Here is a 23,138-nt window from a genome sequence, read left to right as displayed (position 1 = left end):
TGGGTCGGAGGATTTGGCAGGAACGTCAAGTCCAAGCAGCCCTACATGCTGTCTGAGGAGCTGGCCTCTCTCATATACCCTAACGCCAAGAGGTCGGCAGCTGTAGCGGTGGACTTGGCGGCCCCTATCATCGCCAGGATCCGAGAGGGGACCCAGGCCCTGCCGGAGGACCCGGAGGGTTTGGGCCAAGAAGTCCTTGGAGAGGTGGCAGCCATGAACTTGGACTGGGAGCCCATGGTTGTCGACAACCAGGGCAAAGGTAAGGATGCAGGTGAGGCAGGTAGTATACGGGCTAAAGTCCTGTCCTTTAGCCCGTCGCAATCTTCTTCTACTTCTTCCTTCCAGGGATTCGCCGGAAAGCCCAAGACTGTTAGGGACAAGTCGGGCTCGGTGATCCCTAAAGTCAAACCCACTAGGGACATTATGACAGCTATTAAGAAGTCCCTACCAAAGGCTAAGGCTAAGTCAAACTGCGCCAGCACGTCATCGGCTCCCAGACCGGTGGCGGACTTGGCAAGAGCTACTCCCCCACACAGGAACCTGGCTTTGACCCGGCGGTTTTCTCCACCAAGCTGGTGCAGCAAATGGGGGACATGGTGCAAACCAAGTTCCAGGAGATATCATCTCAACTGGCCTCTAGCCTCGAGACGTCGGGACAGTCTATTCAGTCCCTGACAGAAAGGCTAAGGAACCAGGAGTCCTTGATGGCGGGGCTCCAGGAAAACTTGATGGCAGGACAGCTCCAGCCCGTGCATGCACAGCAACCCCTGGCAATGCCAGACTCATTGAAGCTACCGCCTTTCAAGAATAACAACCCTTGGAGGCCAGCAGCATACGCCCCGTTCTCGGAGGGTATGCTGACGATCGAAGGATGTGGAACCCAGCCAGTAGAGGATTTTGAATTCTACCTGCCGGGTCTCCAGTTTCCCTTCCAGGGCTATGACCGACTGATGGAGGAGGCACTAATAAGAGAGGATAAGGTCCCGAAGGAAACAGTTATCTTCCCTAGGGACCAGGCCCAATTAGCCTGGGTCCGGACCTTAACAGAATGGGAATGTGTCAACACAAAGTTGACACCCCATAAGAGCCCCTTCACAATGTTCGTGGTGAGTGACAACACTCCTACCCCGTGCATCTCAAAAGTGGCCGAGCTGACACTGCAAGCGGCCACGGAGGGAGAACTAATGCCACAACTCCGGGAGACAGGCTTGCCTTCCCTTCTGCTCCCTGGAGGCATGGAATATTGGGTAGAGGCCCCAGCAACCTTTTCGGTGGGTAAGCTCAGTCCAGACTGCGCAACGACACAGTTCAGCGAACGCCTACCTAGGCTTCCAGAAGCCATGGTAAAGGCTGAGTACGAGGCGAGGTGCAGGCTGAGCATGTCCCTCAATTCCGCCAACATGACAGAAATGACTTCCCTAGTATACATGGATGAACCGCTCTTTAAAATCCTGACGAAGTCGTTTCTTCACACCGTACAGTGTGATCTATATGACTTTGCGGTGGCTAGGAGGAACTGCAGGAAGCACGTCTTGGCGGATGCTTCCATCAGGCATGAGCCGAATAGGCTCATCAAATCCTCGATCTGGGGACCGAAACTGTTCCCGGAGACCATCGTAAACGAGGTCCTCGGGGAAGCAGCTAGAGTCAACCAGAGTTTAAGGATACGCTGGGGGCTCATCACCAAGAGGAAGTTTGAATCCTCCGGAGCCCATCCTAGGGGCAAGAAGAGGGCAAGGAAGTTCCAACCCTTCCACACCAACCAACCTCAAGCTGTGGTACAGGCTGTCCCAGAAACCCAACTGAACCAACCCTCTACCTCGAAAGCCCAACCCCAACAGCAATTTGTGCTAGTGAGCCAACCCCCTCAGCAGCCCCAGAGCTCGGCCACCTTTACCGCCTCCCAGCTTTCAATGCTAACTTTGAAACCCAAGGGGTGTTTCAAGGGTACAACAGGTTTGCCAGAGGTAGCCGAGCCAGAGGAGCTTTCCGGCACAGGGCCGGCGGAAGAGCCTCCGCCCGAGGCAGAGGCTTCTGGGGAAACCAGGGAAGTTGGCCATCTGCTAGCCAGTGAGGCTCCCCAGGTAGGAGGGAGGCTGTACCTCTTTCGTAACCGTTGGAGGTTCAGCAATTGGGCCCACAGTATTGTATCAAAAGGTCTGGGATGGAGTTGGAAAGAAGGGCCTCCTCCATCAACCAGTTTTTACCAAAATCCAACGGCGGACTTAATAGAGTATACCTAAGACCTTCTTCAAAAGAAGGCAGTGATAGAAGTCAAACACTTGAAATTTCAAGGGCGCTTGTTCAGCGTTCCAAAGAAAGACTCAAACAAGCCAAGAATAATCCTAGACTTGTCTCATCTAAACTCAAACATTCATTGCGACAAGTTCCGTATGCTAACCGTCTCGAAGGTGCGGACCTTACTTCCCCGTGGGGTCGTCATCACCTCTATAGATCTTACAGATGCCTACTATCATGTCCTGGTAGCAAGACACTTCTGGCCCTTCCTAGGCTTCAGACTAGGCAAATGGGCCTATGTTTTCAAAGTGATGCCATTCGGGCTCAACATAGCGCCCAGAATATTCACAAAGATAGCGGAGACAGTAGTACAAGAATTAAGATCGCAAGGGGTAATGCTAGTAGCCTACCTAGACGATTGGTTTATCTGGGCCACAGACGCTGAAGAATGCTGCAAAGCAACGGACAAAGTGATAAGTTTTCTGGAATACTTGGGATTCCAGATAAACCGAAACAAATCCCGGCTGACTCCGGCACCACGCTTTCAGGGGTTAGGAATACAATGGGACCTGAACTCATACCAATTATCAATCCCGCCGGTGAAGCGCAGGGAGATAGCGAAGGCGAGAAAACAGTTCCTCAAAGGCAAACAGACGTCTCGGCGGAACCAAGAAAGAATCTTAGGTTCACTTCAATTCGCGTCGGTAACGGACATTCTATTAAAAGCCAAACTGAAGTATATAAACTGGGTCTGGCGGACCAGAGCAAACAGCAAATCTCGGGACAAAGTTTCCCGGATCCCGCAGATATTACGAAAGAGACTCCATCCCTGGACAGAAGTCAAGAGCCTGGCAAAATCAATACCATTACAATTCCCTCCACCAGCCCTAGTGGTTCACACGGACGCCTCCCTGAGCCGCTGGGGAGGATACTCCCAGCACGAAAAAGTACAAGGGTTATGGTCGTTAACATTCCCCCAGCTCCATATCAATGTACAGTAGGGCCTCGTTAATCACGGGGGATAGGGCCCAGAACCCCCCGTGATAAGTAAATACCCGTGTTATCCTGGTACCCCCTCTGAAAATTGCTTTAAACCGCCTACTTTAATAATTAACCCACCCAAGACCACTATTTCAATGTTTATAACAGCCTACTTTAGTTCAAGCACCAAATATTTCTTCAACTATCACCTTAAACTAAATTCAAGACAGTTTCAAAGTTATTCTTTCCTATCTTCAATTTCCCCTGCATCAGATCAGCAAACAAAATTATAATTACCTAACAATTCCTTTCTATTTTCATGATTTGGCTGCTGCACCAAACTAAAAGTACATAGTATATCTATTTCGTGAATGAACATATTTATGATAAAAAAAAAACATGATATACTGTAATGATTACAGCACCCATCTATAATATTAATGTATAAACAGCAAAATACAGCAATAAAAATCTACTTTGTCTTTTGTTTACGTTTAGAATCAGCTGATGGACGTTTATTACCGAAAGAATTATTTTGGAAAACAATTTAGTTGCTAAAAGAAACGAATTTATTAATGGAATTATTATTATTATTAACTTTGTACATAATAGTTTATGATATTATGATACAGTAATTCATATTCATTGAGAGAGAGAGAGAGAGAGAGAGAGAGAGAGAGAGAGAGAGAGAGAGAGAGAGAGAGAGAGAGAGAGAGAGAGAGAGAGAGAGAGAGAGAGAGCAGCTTGTGACGAGAGTAACTTGAATAGCTTGAGATAGCAGCTTAGGACGAGAATAGCTTGAGAGAGCAGCTTGGGACTAGAGTACTGTTGACTATCCTAGTTCGAGAATAACAATGAAATTTGCATTTTAAATATTTTATGATGATAAGAAATGAAACATGGATAGTGATAAGATATTCTCTTGTATACTGTTATAATATGTGATAATCATTGAGTCAACTATAAAAGTTGTATTGAAGTACAGTTTCGTAAATCACAGAAAGAATAAAAATATGGCAACACATATTTTTATTCTTTCGGGGACCATCGTGTTCTTTTATTACGATAGTAATAGATCAGTATTATAGTTTTTTTTCTGTAAGTGATGAGAGAGAGAGAGAGAGAGAGAGAGAGAGAGAGAGAGAGAGAGAGAGAGAGAGATAGAGCAACACATATTCTTTATTCTTTCGGGGACGGCATCGTGTCTTTTCATTCGATAGTAATAGATCAGTATTAAGTTTTTTTTCTGTAGTGATGAAGTAGAGAAAAGGAGAATAGAGAGAAGAGAGAGAGAGAGACGAGAGAGAGAGAGAGATTTTGCTATTTACATTCATAGTATTTGAAAATTTGTGAATGAGTTTTATTCTAAAAATGCATTTAGTCATGAAAAGAAGAAAACAGTAATTAGCGAATCTTGCTCTGTGATAAAATTCGTGATTTCGTTCATTTTCCGGAATATACGTAGCATTTGGGCTTCCCAAACTTACGTAAAAATACATCGGTACTTTGTAGAACGGTGACGTCACGGTGATCATATGTATTTTTTTCGTGAATGAATATACATTTATGATAAAAAATAGTTACTGTACTGCTTAGAGTACCATACTGTAATATTAATGTAATCACATCAAAATAAAGTAATCATTGTTCATTGTATACTGTAAACATGTAAAGTGTATTTTTGTCTTTTGAAAAATGCATTCCCCAGGGAATTATTCCTTGAAGAGGCTTTTTATTATGAAGATATGCCAATAATATATAAGATTTGCATTTTATTATGAATATATGACAATAATATATAAGGTAAAAATGGTTTTATTACGTTTACGCTTCGTCGCCGATTGCAAACAACATACGATAATCTATGACAATTATCGTTTGTATGACTGCAGTGTTCACAGAAGTTGATTACGTTATACCAAAACAATAATGAAGTTCGAATTGAAAATTTATGTTTTCCTAAATGTTATTACTACTGTAATTAAACTACTACTATTAACATTTCTAAAAGGTTAAAAATGACAAAGGTGCTGTGAAGTGTAACTCAATGTTTACATTGCTGCTGGCGGCTCAACTGCAAGTTGATGTCAATGACGTGGAATTATTCCATGAATAGGCTATATATTATGAAGATATGCCAATAGTATATAAGGTGAGAATGGTTTTATTACCTTTATTGTCAGTTAATATCACAATGTGAATCTGTTCATGCATTTGTTGGTTATCGGAACCAGATGAGGCTTAGCCTACCACCGACAAGCCCGCATGCTGTGATTCATACCAGCGATATATAGACTGAGAAGTGGTCCAAGGAAAAACCCGTGATTAACTGAATCCGTGATTGCTGATCCGCGACTAAGCGAGGCCCCACTGTACTGGAAACCATGGCAGTATTTCTGACCCTGAAGAGACTCTCTCCAGCGAAGAGAATCCACATCAAACTCGTATTAGACAGTGTGGTGATAGTCCACTGCATAAACAGAGGGGGTTCCAAATCGAGCCACATAAATCATGTATGTGATGATAGCGATCTTCTCCTTGGCAGCAAAGAACAAGTGGCTCCTGTCAGCTACTCACCTGGCAGGAGTAAGGAACATGGTGGCAGACGCACTGTCAAGGACAACTCCGCTGGAATCGGAATGGTCCTTAGACGAAATGTCATTCAATTGGATCTGCCATCAGGTGCCAGGGCTTCAAGTAGACCTTTTTGCCACAGAATCCAACCACAAGCTGCGATGTTATGTGGCCCCCAATCTGGACCCTCTGGCTTATGCCACAGACGCTATGTCAATAGACTGGAACAATTGGAAGAGGATTTATCTATTTCCTCCAATAAACATACGATTGAAAGTCCTCAACAAACTCAGATCTTTCAAAGGGCGGATTGCGCTAGTAGCTCCCAACTGGCCCAAGAGCAATTGGTTCCCGCTACTGGTGGAGTTGGGACTCCGGCCCCGGCGGATCCCCAACCCAAGCCTGACGCAGTTAGTACAAACGCGGACTATGTCCGCTTCCTCAGGGATTTAGAATGCCCTAACTTTATGGACTTCATGAAGTTTGCGGCGCAGAAGGATACTAATATTGATCCCCTAAACACCTATTCCTGGAATCAGACAAATGAGAGTCTACACTGCGTCAATATGATTCAGCAGTTAAGAAGCTAGCCACCTTTCTAAAACTCAAAGGTACAGACGATAACTACAAATCTGGCAGTTACCTTTTTTAGAACCCTATTCAAAAAAGGCCTAGCATCTAGTACTATTACTACAACTAAATCTGCCTTAAAGAAAATATTCCAATTTGGATTTAATATTAATCTGACAGATTCGTATTTCTCATCTATCCCCAGAGCTTGTGCTAGACTAAGACCAGTGAGTAGACCTCAGACGGTCTCCTGGTTTTTAAATGATGTACTTAAACTAGCTTCAAACACTGTCAACGAATCATGTCCTTATATAAACCTTCTCAGGAAAACATTATTCCTAGTAAGTCTGGCTTCAGGAGCCAGAATATCTGAGCTGTCGGCCATTTCCAGAGAACCAAATCACATTGATTTCCTCCCATCTGGAGAAGTACTGATTTTACCAGATCGCAAATTCTTGGCTAAGAACGAGGATCCACAAAATAGGTGGTCCCCATGGAAGATTGTCCCACTTCCATAGGATCTATCTCTATGTCCAGTAAACACGCTGGGATCCTATCTAAACAGAACTTCCAAAAAGTCTTCAGGCCCTTTATTTATTTGAGAGAATGGTGGAACCATCTCCCTAAAAGCAATCAGACAACAAATTCTGTATTTTATCAAACAAGCCAATCCGGAATCAATTCCGCATGTGCATGATATCAGAGCAGTAGCTTCCTCAGTTAATTACTTTCATCACATAAATTTCGATGATCTTAAAAAATATATGGGCTGGAAATCACAGACAGTATTTAAAATCCTTAGAGGCCCTTAAATACCCGGCAGTGGCAGCAGGGAAAGTGGTTTCCCCTGACAGAGCCTAGCCATGGTAAAATAACTAGTCTTAATAGCCTATACCTCTCTTTAGTTCTTTCTCTCCTACCTGCCTCGCTAGCATTCTTATCCTTTCCCTTGGATTGCACAATTGACCTTGGTTTTCACTTGGATCGCACATTGGATCTACTCCTGTATTGTACATACTGATATTGTCTGTATATATAATATCCTGTAATTGGGTGTTGGATTTAATCTGAACTTACCAGAATTTTGATCATATAACTTTAAATTTGTTTATTAGGGTAAGGACAGTAGATTTAAGCAAATTATTAAGATTACTGTAAAATTAAGAAACTTTATTAAAGTACTGTAGAATTAATTACAATTCTTTAATTTTTCCTTCCAGTAACTTGTTTACACTAGATTACCAAGCTGGTGGGGCCAATTCTCTGTTACTATTTTACGGGACGACACAGGTTAAGCCCAGAAAAGGGATTTTGACAAAGGAAAAATCTATTTCTGGGCAGTGACCTGTGTCACCCAGTGAAACCCACCCCTCTATCTTCCTCACCCTATCTGGCCCGAGCTTGGGTGCTATTCACAGGAATGGCGGACAGGACGCTAGTATTAGCAGTAGCAGGCAGTAGATGGCCTGGAACGGCTCCTCTGTAGAACGGGGGATATTGAGAAAGGAAGAGACTAATTGGCAGGGGACCTCTGATAGTGGTTTCACACGCCCCAGTTTCCATACCGACACCCTTAATTAAGGGTGAGCGAGCCAGGAAACTCTGGCATAACCATATAGCTTTTTTCTCTTGTATATTTAGCAATATTTATACCTTAGAAATGAGTGCTATAGGAACATTTCACTGGGCGACACAGGTCACTGCCCAGAAATAGATTTTTCCTTTGTCAAAATCCCTCTTCTAGAATTCTTCTTCTGTTTTAATATTACGTATATGTTTCATTATACCTGTCAGTAACTCGGTATCTCCATTAGGTAAAGATAGAATAAAGAATAGAAATGAATGGTTATTATACTGTTTGGTAGTTTCATTAGTTGAAGAGAGATACTAATGAAAATTTATGGCTTACTATGTGCTAGTTAAAGTGACTGCTTGGCGATTGTTCGGTACTCGTAAAAGCTGAATGTAAACAAACGATTGGAAGGTTTTTTTTTTTTTTTTTTTTGTATTATAGTTAATGATTAATTAATTAATTATTTGAAATGAGTACTGATTATTTATACATTTTATTGGCATATTCTAAGCTTTTAGCTTCTTAGGTTTAGATGTCAGAATCATAGACTAGGCTACAGTAGCAACTGCTAACATAGGCTAGGCTTATTGCTAAGGGACATATGCTAAAGTCCTAATATATGCAGTAAAAATGGGGTTAAACATTACATGCAGTTGAATATTACTCAAGTATGTACAGTATTTTGCCTTATTGGAGTCATATTTCTTCCGTCGGATCGGCATCGTAACCCTAAAACATATGTTGTAGGCCTGGAAATATAATTTACTGAGGCATTTTACATGTAAAATGCCGTTCAAGATACGAAAAACTCATGATACGAAGGCCGCCTAGACCGGATTAATTTTGTATCTCGAGGTACCACTGTAGTTCCGCCTGAAAAACAGGTCCGAACATTGTCGGGTAGATGGATCTACCGCAGTTCTCACTATTTAGCTTCGGATTTAACTCCACGTTAAGCCATGATATGTTTTCTCATTTATTTGCTTTCAAAAATTTTGGCAAAGATGGAAAAGTCCACAGAAGTTAACTCGAAAATATATAATGTCATATGGGACTCTTGGGTTCGAACCTGGGACAAGATTCCCGAGGTTCAAGAGCCTCCTTACCACGTCAAGGTGGTCCCATAATGAGGGGGAACACCATTTGAGAATTTAGTATTAAGGCAAGACAATATACTGAAGGCTTACAAGTAATGAGGCCTGGTAAACAAAATACATAATGCAGTCGAGTCTAAAGGAATGGCGTAACATATGAGAATTACTTCTAGGGCCGAGCTATTATTGTCGGCTCGCAAGGGTAAACAAAAGATTAGTTGATGAATCAACTCAATAATAACAAATCAAGAAAATACACATCCTGAGATTCCATTGAAGGTTACTACACATGCATTCCAATGGGAATGCACACCACTGAAATTCAGTTAAATAACTGGAAAATAATGAACATGCTATTGTGGTCACCTGTGTTTACTCGATGATGGCATGAACAAACTGAGCTTTCTGTTTACAGTCATTATTATTCTTTCGCTAGTGGGCGGAACTGGTCACCCACACAATGGTTTGCAGTATTACCTATGAAATTTTAAATTCAAACTGCCGTATAAGTGGAACTTATAGTAGGTTACTTATACATAAACTTAATGCCTTTAAGAAAAATTCACATATACATATTCACAGAATTTTCTGTAACAAACTGCATAACATTAGGAAAATAGTTAGAGATTTGTGTTTATCCATCTCTTTTCTCATGGGAACATTAACTTGTCAGTTAAGAATGACTACTTATTTTGCTCTAGTCTTCACTTGCTGAATATTATTTGCTTTCAACTACTATTCTTTTAGTGTCTAAATTAATTTACTCTCAAGTTCCTGAATATTAAGGCCCATCCTTTCCATATTAGTAAGGAAATGCCATTTCAATCTATCTGCCATGAACTCTCTAGGTTTTTGCCACTTCTTGCTCCAATGACATTACGATCAAACATTTTTCATCAAACTGTCATCCTACATTCTTTCCATATGAGCACATCATCTCAAAACATTAATCCATCCTTTCACCTTACCACTTCTACTTGTATCTGCATTCATCATAACTACTATCCAAACAATCTCTCAAAGACTGCCATTTCTCTTTTCCTTACATTCAGCATCCACACTTCATTTATATAGAGCAGAGTTAACTTAACAACCATTGCATAGATTTCTACCAAGTCTCTTTCCCATCTTTTGCAAACACCCTCCTATCTTCCTGCCTCAACTAATCTGTGACTTACTTCTCTCATCCTACCTTCACGTTATATTTAATCCCTAATACCTGTACAAATCAACTGCTTCCCTTCTTCCCTTATTCATATCTACATTCTTTGTCCTGTCTTCCTGACATCCATTTCCTCTTAACATTTCATTCTTGCTCATATTTCTTCTCAACTTTTTCCTTTAAAAACAATTTCCAACTACAGTTTGTACTCGACGAGATATTAGGCCTCTTAGCATCAAGCGGTCTAATACTATCTTGTCAAATTTTGAAGGAACGGAAAAGATATGAAAAAATTTTGTCAGTTCATTAGGTTGCTTACAACGTGTAGAGAAAGGGGTGGAGCTTAGACACTCGACAAGGAGAGAGCTCTCAAGTCACTTGTTTGGAGGTTTAATAAGTGGCTGTATATATTCTTTGGTCAGTGTTCCCACTGCAATTTTTGCCTACCATGTATCACTTTATTGCCCCGTGACCCTAATATGGGCCAAGACAATGATTTCAAGACGGTGATTTGAGTCAACAGATAAGAGCAGATATGTGCACCGAAGCAATCTGGCCTTAAAACAAAGCAGATATCCAATCAGCTGGGTGTGAGGAGGCGTTCAGTTCAACACTGGGTTGCCAGACTTAATGAAGGTGGCAACCATGAGATTTTGTCTCAAAAAAAGCACCCTGGTATGCCTAGGATGACCTCTGATTGAAGGTTGACTGTTGTCAAGTTTCAATTACTTTCTAATAGATGCTTGAGAACAGTCAAACTTCTATCAAAACTCTTCTTGAATATAGTTGAGTTGAATATAGAATTTGGGCCAAAGGCCAAGCACTGGGACCTGTGAGGTCTTTCAGTGCTGAAATGGAAATTGACAGTAATAGGTCTGAAAGATGCAACAGGAGGAAAACCTTGCAGTTACAATATGAATCAAGTATTGGGACATGGTGGAAAGTAAGATGAATAAAGAGATTATGAAAGGAGGTACAGTAAAAGGAACAAAAGTGGTTTCAGCTAGGGGCTGAAGGCATGCTGCCAAGAACCTTAAGCAATGCCTACAATGCACCGCATGAGGTCCACTGATGGCACTACCCCCCTACGGGGCAGAAGTCTTCTTTGGCATAACAATGCACTTTTTCTGAGATGGAATCTCATGGTTGCCACCTTCGTTAAATCTGGCACCCAGCATCGAACTGAACGCTTCCTCACACCCAGCTGATCCGATATCTGCTTTGTTTTAAGGCCACATTGCTTCAACACACATATCTCTGCTATTATCTGTAGACTCAAATTGCCGTCTTGGACCATATTAACCCTTAAACGCCGAAGCGGTAAAAAACAAAATGTCTCCCGTGTGCCGGAGACGTTTCAGAGTGAGCGCGGAAGCGGAAAAAATATTTTTTTCAAAAAATCACAGCGCCCTTAGTTTTCAAGATTAAGAGTTCATTTTTGGCTCCTTTTTTTGTCATTGCCTGAAGTTTAGTATGCAACCTTCAGAAATGAAAAAAACTATCATTATCATATACAAATAATGCGATATATGATAGCGCAAAAACGAAATTTCATATATAATTGTATTTAAATCGCGCTGTGCGCAAAACGGTTAAAGGTAACAAGTTACTTTTTTTTCCGTTGTAATGCACACTAAATTGCAATAATTTTGGTATATAACACATTGTAAAACAATAAAAGCAACACAGAGAAAATATTATCACAAAATAATGCATGAATTCGTAAAGCGCGGACATAAACAAATATTTTTTTTCAAAAATTCACCATAAATCTAAATATTGTCCTAGAAACTTCCAATTTCTTTCAAAATGAAGACAAATGATTGAATATTACTATACTGTGAGAATATTAGCTTACAAATGCATTTTTTGACCATATCTAACGAGTTAAAGTTGACCAAATGTCAAATTTTTTTTATATATATTTTTTTATATGCAATTATTTCGGAAATAAGAAAAGCTACAAATTCAAATATTTTTTGTTTTATTCTACATGAAATTGCGCACATTTTCATATATAAAACTCTATGAAATGCCTAATATGAAATGGAGCAAATATTCCGAGAATGGGACTTACGCATTTCGGAGATTTGTGGCGGAGAATCCGCGCGCGGAGGGAAGGAAAGTTTTTTTTAAAAATTCACCATAAATTTAAATATTGTGCTAGAGACTTCGAATTTGTTTCACGATGAAGATAAATGACTGAATATTAATAGAATGTAAGAGTTTTATCTTAAAATTGCGTTTTTCGACCATTTCGGTAGAGTCAAAGTTGAACGAACGTGGTTTTGTTTCTATTTATTGTGATTTATATGCAAATATTTCAAAAATGAGAAAAGCTACAACCTTCAACTATTTTTTGTTGTATTATACATGAAATTGTGCACATTTTCATATATAAAACTTTATGTAACGGCTAATTTAAAATGGTGCAAACATTACCACAATCGCACGTACGATTTTTTCAGAAGAGTTACCGCGCGGACGTAAAGAAAATTTTATTTTTTTCATAAATTCACCATAAATCGAAATATTGTGCTAGAGACTTCCAATTAGTTGCAAAATTAAGGTAAATGATTGAATATTACTAAAATATAAGAGTTTTAGCTTACAGTTGCTTTTTTCGACCATTTCGGTAGAGTCAAAGTTGACCGAAGGTTGAAATTTTGGCACTTATCGTTATTTATATGAAAATATCTCAAAACTGATAAAAGCTACAATCATGTGTATTTTTTTGTTGTATTCTACATAAAAATGCGCACATTTTTATGTAGAATACGGCTAATTTAAAATGGTACAAAAATTATGTCAAAGTGACGAAATAATTTCCAAAATGTGTCACAGATACTTTTTAGTGCGGCAAGAAAGAAATTCGCGCTTGCGTAACGATTGTAAAAAAACAACACCTTGATCCGTGAACTCCCAGCCTCCCCCAAGGCGCGTGATTCAAGAGTTTTCGGCTGGTAGGCCTAAAAGTATTTTTCCGCGAATTTTTTAAAAAAACTTTTGTATATCGACGTAAAATACGTCCAGTCGGCAGCCTAGAGACAAAAAATGTCGACGTAAAATACGTCCAGTCGGCGTTTAAGGGTTAAGGTCACAGGGAGCAATAAAGTGATACGTGGTGGGCAAAAATTGTGGTGGGAGCACTGACCAAAAAATATATACAGGCTCTTATTAAACCTCCAACCGTGACTGAGAGCTCTCTCCTTGTCGAGTGTCTAAGCTCCACCCCTTTCTCTTCATGCTGTAAGCAGCCTAATGAACTGACAAAATTTCTTCCCAACTTTTCTGTTCCTTCAAAATTTAACGAGATATTAGGCCGCTTGATGCTAAGTGGCCTAATATCTTGTTGAGTACTGTAACTAGCTACTGCTGCATCATTTTCCAACTTTCTCACTAGTTTCTGTAGTCTATCTTCATTATCCCCAACAAGTATTGTCTCATCTGAACACATAAATTTTTCCACTGTTTTTGCAACTTATTTCCTTATCCCAAAACCTTCCAAAACGTTTAATTTTCCCTCCCAACATCTTGCATCATTATATCCATAAAAGCCCATTTTCATACGAAACCAGTCAATCCCACCTATGTATATATATACTGCAATAGTACAGTCGAACCCCCGCATTTGTGCACTCCATATTTGTGGACTCACGCATTCACAGATTTCTCTTCGGAACACATCTACTTATTATTCCCGGGAAATTCATATATTCACAGTATTTTGCTATGTACAGTGGTCCCCCCTGTATTCACGGGGGATGCGTACCAGACTCGGCCCCCCAATAAATAGTTAGAACCGGCGAATAGTTGGAACCCCTATGAAAATGCTTAAAACCTCCTATTTTGTTAGTTGAAACTAAATCAAAACCACTAGAAATTTTTATACCTGGTTTTTTCAAGTTTTATCACAAAAGTGCATTTTATGATGAAATTGATAAATAAAAACAGGAAATTGTGGATATTTCTCATAGAAAAATAACGAGAATAGGCGAATTTTCCGTGAATAATGCGGGGAAATGTTCCAGGGAGAAATCCGGGAATGCATGAGTCTGCAAATCCGAAGAACACAAATACAAGGGGTCCACTGTATTCAGTATTTTTCCGTGAGGAATATCCACCAATTACTGTTCATTTTTTTTTATTATTTTCATCATAAGATGCAATTTTATGATAAAACTATTAAAAAACAAGTATAAACATTTTTAGTGGGTTTTTCTTGAGTTTTAACTAACAAAATAGGCTGTTTTAGGCATTTTTATTGGGTTTCAACTATTTGTGGATTCTAGCTATTTGTGTGGTGGGTGGGGTCTGGTAAGCATCCCCTGCAAATATGGGGGAACACGATACATCCTTTTCTTATTTGTAAAAAAATTTAAATTAATCTCACCAACTTACCTTCTTCATCATATGTCATCAACACTCTCAATGCTGTCTGTCCGATAATTTCATCATAAGCTTTTTCTAGGTGCATGTATTTCACATACATGCAGCTTTTCACTTTCATTCCAAACTTTTTACTTAACAGTTTCACAACAAACTTGATCACACACCCTCTTTGTTTTACCTAAACCCACATCTTTCCTTTAATAGTAACCATTAAATCATTTGTCTTATTTTTTTTAATTAAAATACATGAAATACCATGACCTGCATGAGAAACATTACTTATTTCACTACTATTAATGGACATGAAATCAGGTCTTAATGTACAAAATCTGTAGTGAAAAGTCATTGAAATACACTAAAGGTCTTACATTTTCAAGATTTTGTCTTTCCCCCCACTGACAACTCGTTGACCATCTGGAGACCAATCCACTGCATATACTTCATCAGCATGTCCAGGTAGATCTAGTTCCATCTTCTTGGTTAACAGGCTCCACACTAAAGGAATAATCATTGTTATTTTTTTGTTCAACAGTGCTACCAAATTTAAAGAAAACTCATTGGGTTAGTCCAATGGGTTTGGCATTAACAAAGACTATGTTTTGTACATAAAAATGCATGGGCCATCTTTATTGTTATTGTTAAAATAAATTTTTTTAACCACAATCTCTACTTTCATAAGCCTGGTCATGTGCAAACAGTCCCCGGTTATCAATTATTGAGATCTGGTTTTATGGCACTTGAAAAAATCAGCGATTTATGGCACCAAAACATGCCGAGTACCGGTTATCAGCGCCATAAGGTACCAATAAAGGGATTTTGACGAAGGAAAAATCCATTTCTGGGCGATTGCTTCGTGTCGCCCTGTGAAATAATCCTTAAGTTCATTATTTCTAGGTAAATAACCTAATAAATACCAGAGAAAAAATAAATTCAAGAAGATGTCAGTAAAACTGACTCGCTCACTCTATAAAAGAAGTGTCGGTATGGTAACAGGGGCGAGTGAGACCACTACCACGAACCACTTGCCATTTAGAACTTCCCACATCAAAATCCCCCACCTGAGAGAGCCGATCCTAAAGGAGGATGCGCCCGCTACTACTACTAATACCCACGCCAAGCGGAGTGCAGCGCCTCTAGTGGCCATCCTTTTATAAAGATGTCCATCTTGGCCTGCAGGGTGGGTAAAAAAGGGTGGGTTTCACAGGGCAACATGAACCAATCGCCCAGAAATAGATTTTTCCTTTGTCAAAATCCCTTTTCTGGGCTCAGTTCGTGTCGGCTTGTGAAATAGTACCAGAGAAACAGCCAAGATGACAATGGAGGGTCTTAATGAAACAATAAAATAAAATTAGAGTATAATATAAGTGAATCAAAAGTTATGATACAAAAGTTATAACATAAAGGTACTTAAAACTAGCTTAATATAATAAAGGAAAAGCACAGTTTAGTACAATGGTATCAAAATAAATATTCAAGAAGATTCACTAAAACTAGTTTAATATATACAAAATATACAAAAGTTATTGTGTTCTACCCTAGCATAAAAATAAGGGTAGAAACACTGAAGCACATTTATATGTACATTATGTGGATGTCCCTAGCGAAAAAATAAGGGGCAGTCCACCAATATCAACCTAGCGGCTAAGGCTAGAGGACCATGTAGAGCATAACAGTAGGGTGAGACATGTTGGACAAGGTAGGTAGAAAGGAGACCTGGATCTTCAACTATAACTACTGTGCAGAGTCAGGGGAAACTATGTTTCCCGCTGCTACTGCTGAAAATTTTAATGATGCCAAGGACTTCAGGTAATGACGCTTGAAGACTGTCGGTGATTTCCATCCAGTATATTTCCTAAGATCATCAAAATTCATATGTTGGAAATAATTAATAGAAGTAGCTACTGCCCTGATATCATGTGCTTTTGGGAATGATTCAGGATTGGCTTGTTTAATGAAGTAAAGGATCTGCTGTCTGATTCCTTTTACTGATAAGGTGCCACCTCTTTCTCTCATAAAAAGAGGACCTGAGGATCTAGAGGATGTCCGAGACAGAAAGGCTCTTAAGGTCAATACTGGACAGAGAGAGGGATCCTGGGGAAGAGGAATGACTTTCCAAGGTGCCCACCTTGCTAGAGGATCCTCATTTTTAGCTAAGAAACTGCGATCCGGGGAAAGCAAAACTTCTCCTGAAGGGAGAAATTCCACATGACCCGTATCTCTGGATAGAGCCGACAGTTCTGAAATTCTGGCCCCTGAGGCCAGGCTTAGTAAAAATAGCGTCTTTCTAAGTAACATTAAAAATGTGCAAGACGAGTTGTCAGTGTCCGAGGCTAGTTTCAGGACGTCATTTAAAAACCATGAAACCGAAGTAGGTCTCTCAGAAGGTCTAAGTCTAGCACAGGCTTTGGGAATAGACGTAAAGTAAGATTCTGTTAAGTCTATTTGAAAACCCAACTGAAAGATTTTCTTCAAAGCTGATTTATTAGTGGTAATAGTGCTAGCTGCTAGGCCTTTTTCAAACAAGGACCTGAAAAAAGATATGGCTAAGTTAACTGTCATGGTTGTAGTGTCTGTTTCCTTCAGGAAAGATGCCAACATTTTGACAGCAGAGTCATACTGTCTTATAGTTGATTCCCTCTTATCTGATTCTAGGAAGAGGATGTTTTGGGGATCAATATCTGCATCTTTTTTAGCTGCAAACTTCATGAAGTCCATAAAGTTAGGGTCTTGAGAATTCCTGAGGAAGCGAAAACAGTCCTCATTTGTACTGATTGCGATAGTTTGGGGTTGGGAATCCGTTGAGGTTGGAGGCCCAACTCCAGTAGCAGGGGGTACCAATTGCTCTTTGGCCAATCTGGAGCAATCAGAGCTACTTGACCTTTGAAAGTCCTGAGTTTGTTCAGAACTTTCAAGAGAAGATTCACTGGAGGAAAGATGTAGATCTTTCTCCACTGATTCCAATCTATTGACAAGGCGTCCGTGGCATAGGCCAGAGGGTCCAGGTTGGGGGCCACATAGCAAGGGAGCTTGTGGTTCGCTTGTGAGACGAATAGATCTAGCTGGAGATCTGGTACACTCTGGCATATCCACTGGAACGACTTGACGTCTAGAGACCATTCTGATTCCAGAGGGACTGAACGGGACAAGGCGTCTGCTATTACATTCCTTACCCCGGCTAAGTGGGTGGATGATAGGTGCCATTTGTACCTGTTCGCTAGGGCAAAAATGGCTATCATGACATGGTTCACATGTTTGGATTTGGATCCTCCCCTGTTGATGCAGTGAACTACTACTGCACTGTCCAAAACTAGCCTTAGATGAGACTTCTTTGGAGGAAGGAGCTTCTTTAGGGTAAGGAAAACTGCCATTGCTTCCAGAACCTTTATGTGGAGCTGGCGGAACTGAGTGGACCAAGTCCCCTGAACTTGCTTGAATTGAGAGTATCCTCCCCAACCGGTTAGGGAGGTGTCTGTGTGAATAGTTAACGTCGGAGGAGGATATTGAAGGGGAACTGTCTTGGACAGATTCTTTACCTTCGCCCATGGACGAAGTTGGTTGCGAAGGATTTGTGGAATCACTGACAACTTGTCTCGAGATTTGACATTTGCTCTTGAGCGCCAAACTCGATTTATATCTTTCAGTCTTGCCTTCAAAAGGACATCCGTCACTGAGGCAAACTGGAGGGAACCTAGGATTCTTTCCTGGTTTCTCCTTGAAGCTTGTTTGTTGTTGAGAAATTGCCTCACTGACTTGGCTATTTCTTTTCTTTTGATCACCGGAATTGACAGATTGTGGGAGGATAAATCCCATTGGATGCCTAGCCACTGGAAACAAGTCTCCGGAGTGAATCTGGATTTCGTTTTGTTTATCTGGAACCCCAGATGTTCCAGAAATTGAACTACCTTCTTTGTGGCTCTGAGACATTCCTCGACGGTTGGTGCCCAGATCAGCCAATCGTCGAGGTACGCTACTACCATTATCCCTTGTGATCTCAGTTGTTGAACTACTACTTCCGCTATTTTCGTGAATACCCTGGGGGCTACATTCAGTCCGAAGGGCATCACTTTGAAAGAGAATGCCTGGTCTCCTAGTTTGAAACCTAGGTATGGGCGGAAGTGCCTCGCGATGGGGATATGATAGTATGCGTCTGTAAGATCGATAGAGGTGGTGACGGCCCCACGGGGAAGTAAGGTCCGTACCTGCGAGATGGTCAGCATTTTGAACTTGTCGCAGCAAATGAAAGAGTTTAGCTGGGACAAGTCTAAGATTATTCTTCTTTTTGATGAGCCTTTCTTTGGCACGCTGAACAAGCACCCTTGAAATTTTAGATGCTTGACTCTCGCCACAACTCCTTTCTGAAGGAGCTCCTCTGCATAATCTGTCAACTCCTCTGACAGCAATCGAAGAAATGATTTGGTTGGTGGAGGATCTTTGATCCAACTCCAACCTAATCCTTTGGACACGATGCTCTGTGCCCATTTGCTAAACCCCCACCTGTGACGGAAGAGGAACAGCTTCCCTCCTACCTGGGGAGTCTCACTGCTGCTGTGCGGGATGACCTCCACGTCCTCCTCTGAAGTGTTTACCCCTGCTAGCAGCCCTTCCCGAACCTCGCTGGCGAAAGTTACCTCTCGCCCTGCTTCCCCTTGAAAACCTATTAAAGGTAGGGAAAGCCTGGTTTTCATACATGGAATTGAAAGCCGGAGAGACGGTGTATGAGGTTGAGGGCTGATTCTGGGGGGATAGCAAGAGGATAGGCTGGTTCTGTTTCGATGTCGAAGGCTGACCCGGTTGGGTAACTGGGACAGCCTGGACAAAGTGCTGCTGTTGCTGGTGTTTTTGGTATGGCTGGAACCTCTTGATTTTCTTCAGCTTTTTACCAGAAGAGGGGGGGTTCTCCTGCTTCCTCTTGGTTGAGATACCCCACCTAGCTCTAAGGCTTTGGTTAAGCCTTGAAGCTTCGTAGTGCACCTCATTCACAGAAGATTCTGGGAACAGGTCCGCACCCTACATGTTGGAAGCAAGAAGCCTATTCGGTTCGTGTCGAATGGTGGCTTCTTGCAACACATGCTTACGACAGTTTCTTCTAGCCATGAAGAAGTCGTAAGCATCTGCCTGAACCGACTGAAGTTGGGACTTAGCAAGGATCTTGAATAGAGGCTCCGTAGCGTATGAAAGAGCAGCCATCTCCGTTATGACTAGGGAGTTAAGTGATCTCCCTAGCCTAGTTCTTGCATCAAATTCTGCCTGAATGAGGCTATCAGGCAGTCTAGGAAGCTTTTCATCGAACTGATCCATGACACAGTCCGGTTTCAGCTTTCCTACTGTAAAAGTGGCCGGCAGGTTCTCCCAAAGTTCTCCAAACACAAGGAAGAGAGGAGATGTTGGCTCTGCTTCCCTGAGCTGTGGAATGGGTTCGTCCTTCAAAACAGCATGAAGGGTCGTCTCCACCATCTTTGTCGTAAAGGGGAGTGAAGCCTCCTCCTCCGTGGCAAAAATGGTGAAGGGACTCTTGAAGGCCTGGAGTTTGGTATTGGAACAATCCCAATCCTCCAGACAGTGAACCCACTCTCTTTGGGCGTGATCTCTAGTGTACAAGACAGTCTCCCTAGGGATCTTGTCTTCCCTATTGAGCGCTGTCTGTGTTAGCCTGGCATATCCTATGAAAGGCTGAGTCAATCCGGGGGGGTAGAACTCGAAGTCCTCAATCCTTCTTGTTCCACACTCCGGTATTGAAATCATACCATCCTTGAAGGGAGCATAGGCTGCTACCCTCCAAGGATTGTTCATAGAGAAGGCCGGAAGAGTGTCATGAGGCGGTAACTGGACCAGACCAGTACCTCCTACCGGGAAGTTAGCCTGAGGAGCCTGGTTCAGGCCAGCAAAGCAATTATCGTGTTCTAGAACACGATTAGAGAGATCCTGAATTGATTGACCCGACTGGTTGATGCTGCTAGAGAGTTGAGCAAACATTTGCTCAAATCTCGTCCCAAGCGATCCAACCATCTCTCCTACTTGTTGTAGGACTCCTGCCGAGAAGATGGCGGAGATATATATAATGGAGAGAGTAATTACCTTGAAACCTACTTACCCCATCCAAAAGCTGACTCACGAGGTCGTAGCATATGGTACATGCCTCGTGGTGCCAGACGATCAGTTCGCCGTGGGTAGTAGCGCACGGGGCGTGGGTCCTACACTCCTCGTGGCCACAGGGGTCATGGAGGACTGCATTGCAGCCCGGTTCCTGGCAATTGGTAGCCTGTAAGTGGAAGGATACATGAGTATCGAGAATACACACTTACAGCCTAACGCGAACTCCGTTGCATGCCGGAGTATGCAAGTTATACTAAAACTAGCCCTCTACCGCAATACGTGTGGTTGTTAGGGCGATCTGGTTGAGGTCTCCGGCGTACACCGGGGACGGAGAAGGAGAGCAACCAGAAGTGGTGAGAAAACCCTAGAGAAGGATAAACCACGATGGAGAACGGAGGAGGCAGTTAATAGTAAAATAACAATAAAATTATAAAAAGGGCATGTATACTACAAACAGGGAGTAAGACATGCCTTTCTTCCGACTACTAGAGGAGTGCCCGGGTAAGGAAGCAAGCTCCCCTCCGGTAGCGGAAAGAAGGTAGTAGTAGGCAAGCTTTTGAGACCACTAGTAGACCCCTACCCCGGTGGTTGGCGGAGCCAGTTACTATTCCGACAACCGAAGGGGCCCCCGGCTAGTGAGCAGGGGCTCCGTCCGTCGTGGGAGAAAATAGGGGTGTGGGGAGAGCGAACGAGACACACCGGAGAGGGCCGAGGCAACCGGGGGGAGGGGTGGCCAACCCCAACCCCCTTACACATCGGAGTACCCCGGTACCCGAGACAACAAATTGGTCACCCAGACTCCCAGCTGACCGGGCCTCCCAGGAGCCCCCTCGGAGAGAGAGGGAGGGAGGTGACAATTGGTTGCCATGACAACCGAGGAGAGCCCGGCCAGACCCCCCCTTACCACGCGGAAGGGAGAGAAGGGAGTAGGGTAGGGCGCCCAGTGGGACACGTGATCGAGGGTGGACCAAGGGGCGATAAGCAACACAACCACTAGGCTAGTGACCACGCGAACCCAACTGTACCAAGTGTGAATGAACACGAAGGAAGATAAAGCCTATGTACTGGGCGCCCTAAAAGCTAGCCTAAGAAAAATAAAATAACACTGGATAATGGTAATAATAAATAAATAAATACATCGTAAAAGAATGGAAGGAACACACGAGTGAGAGAGACAGGAGTCCAGGAGAAGGCGAACCGATCCGAAGACCAGTCGACTACTCGGAGCCAGCCGTAGCCGATGAAGAGCAAAAGCTGGGATGCTGGACTAGGGAAAAACACACTATAGCCCTAAATACCTAAACCATAGAGATAACTGGGTGACAAAGGTATGGGCTGTGAATTCCTAAATTCTAAAATACGATGTAAATAAACAGATGAACGCATAATAAGAACCCATGAAAGGAAGAAAGACGTCCCAGTATGGAAGACTGGGAAATCTTAACAACAAGAGGCGGGCTCATGGCCGCCACGAGTCAACCGGGTGACCGTATGTAACCTAAAAAACTGAAAATACTGGTCCCTGGAAGACAAAAATACAAAATCTTGACCTTTCGGGTACTTAACTTAGCCGTGGCAATAGCAGAGCGTTCCATCTTGAAGAAAAATCCAAAATAGCGATCACAACACAAGAGAAGAAAAAACGTGTGTGTCTGCGATGAGCTAAAATAAAAGGATGGCCACTAGAGGCGCTGCACTCCGCTTGGCGTGGGTATTAGTAGTAGTAGTAGCGGGCGCATCCTCCTTTAGGATCAGCTCTCTCAAGTGGGGGATTTTGATGTGGGAAGTTCTAAATGGCAAGCGGTTTGTGGTAGTGGTCTCACTCGCCCCTGTTACCATACCGACACTTCTTTTATAGAGTGAGCGAGTCAGTTTTACTGACATCTTCTTAAATGTATTTTTTCTCTGGTATTTCATTAGGTTATTTACCTAGAAATAATGAACTTAAGGATTATTTCACAGGCCGACACGAACTGAGCCCAGAAATAGAGTTATGGTGTCATAACATACCTAGCAGAGGTGCCATAAGGTGCGCATGGTGCCATAAATCGCTGAGTTTTGGTCAATGGAGGTTTTCGCTTATCGTCACAATCCCGGGAACGGAACCCTTGCTGATTACCGGGGACTACCTGTGTCTTAAAGTTCCTAGACACTCCATTCTAAGCATATAAAAAGGCAACAAATAATTACATAATACTCAAACAACAACAAAGCCAGCAAATGGTTACTTGCTTTTCAGACACAGGGAATGATACTAATAACGTACTACTACCATCAAAGGCACTGACCAAACTGATGCTTGTCCAAGAAGTTTCTTCCTTTGTGTGTGCATCAGGGGAGCTGCTCAATGCCAGATTAGACATGTCTCAACTGACAAGGTTGAGCTAAGCAAGCAAGTTTTTACGTTACATATTACCATAATTTGAACATTCTATTTATTGTACAGTAGCAATTTTATTAA

The 23,138-nt window shown here is 42.1% G+C and overlaps 1 protein-coding gene across 1 annotated transcript in view; it reads right to left on the bottom strand.

Annotated features, from left to right (window-relative positions):
* The window catches only part of LOC135218899 (notchless protein homolog 1-like), a 202,447-nt gene that overhangs the window by 41,323 nt on the left and 137,986 nt on the right, over positions 1-23,138 (bottom strand). Inside the window, 1 exon segment of the mRNA XM_064255344.1 lies at positions 14,953-15,079. Coding sequence (XP_064111414.1) covers positions 14,953-15,079 — 127 coding nt within the window.

Source organism: Macrobrachium nipponense, chromosome 1 (assembly GCF_015104395.2).
Source record: "Macrobrachium nipponense isolate FS-2020 chromosome 1, ASM1510439v2, whole genome shotgun sequence".
Classification (NCBI taxonomy): domain Eukaryota; kingdom Metazoa; phylum Arthropoda; class Malacostraca; order Decapoda; family Palaemonidae; genus Macrobrachium; species Macrobrachium nipponense.
Note: the sequence above shows the minus strand (reverse complement) of the source record. Positions and strands in the feature narration are given on the sequence as shown.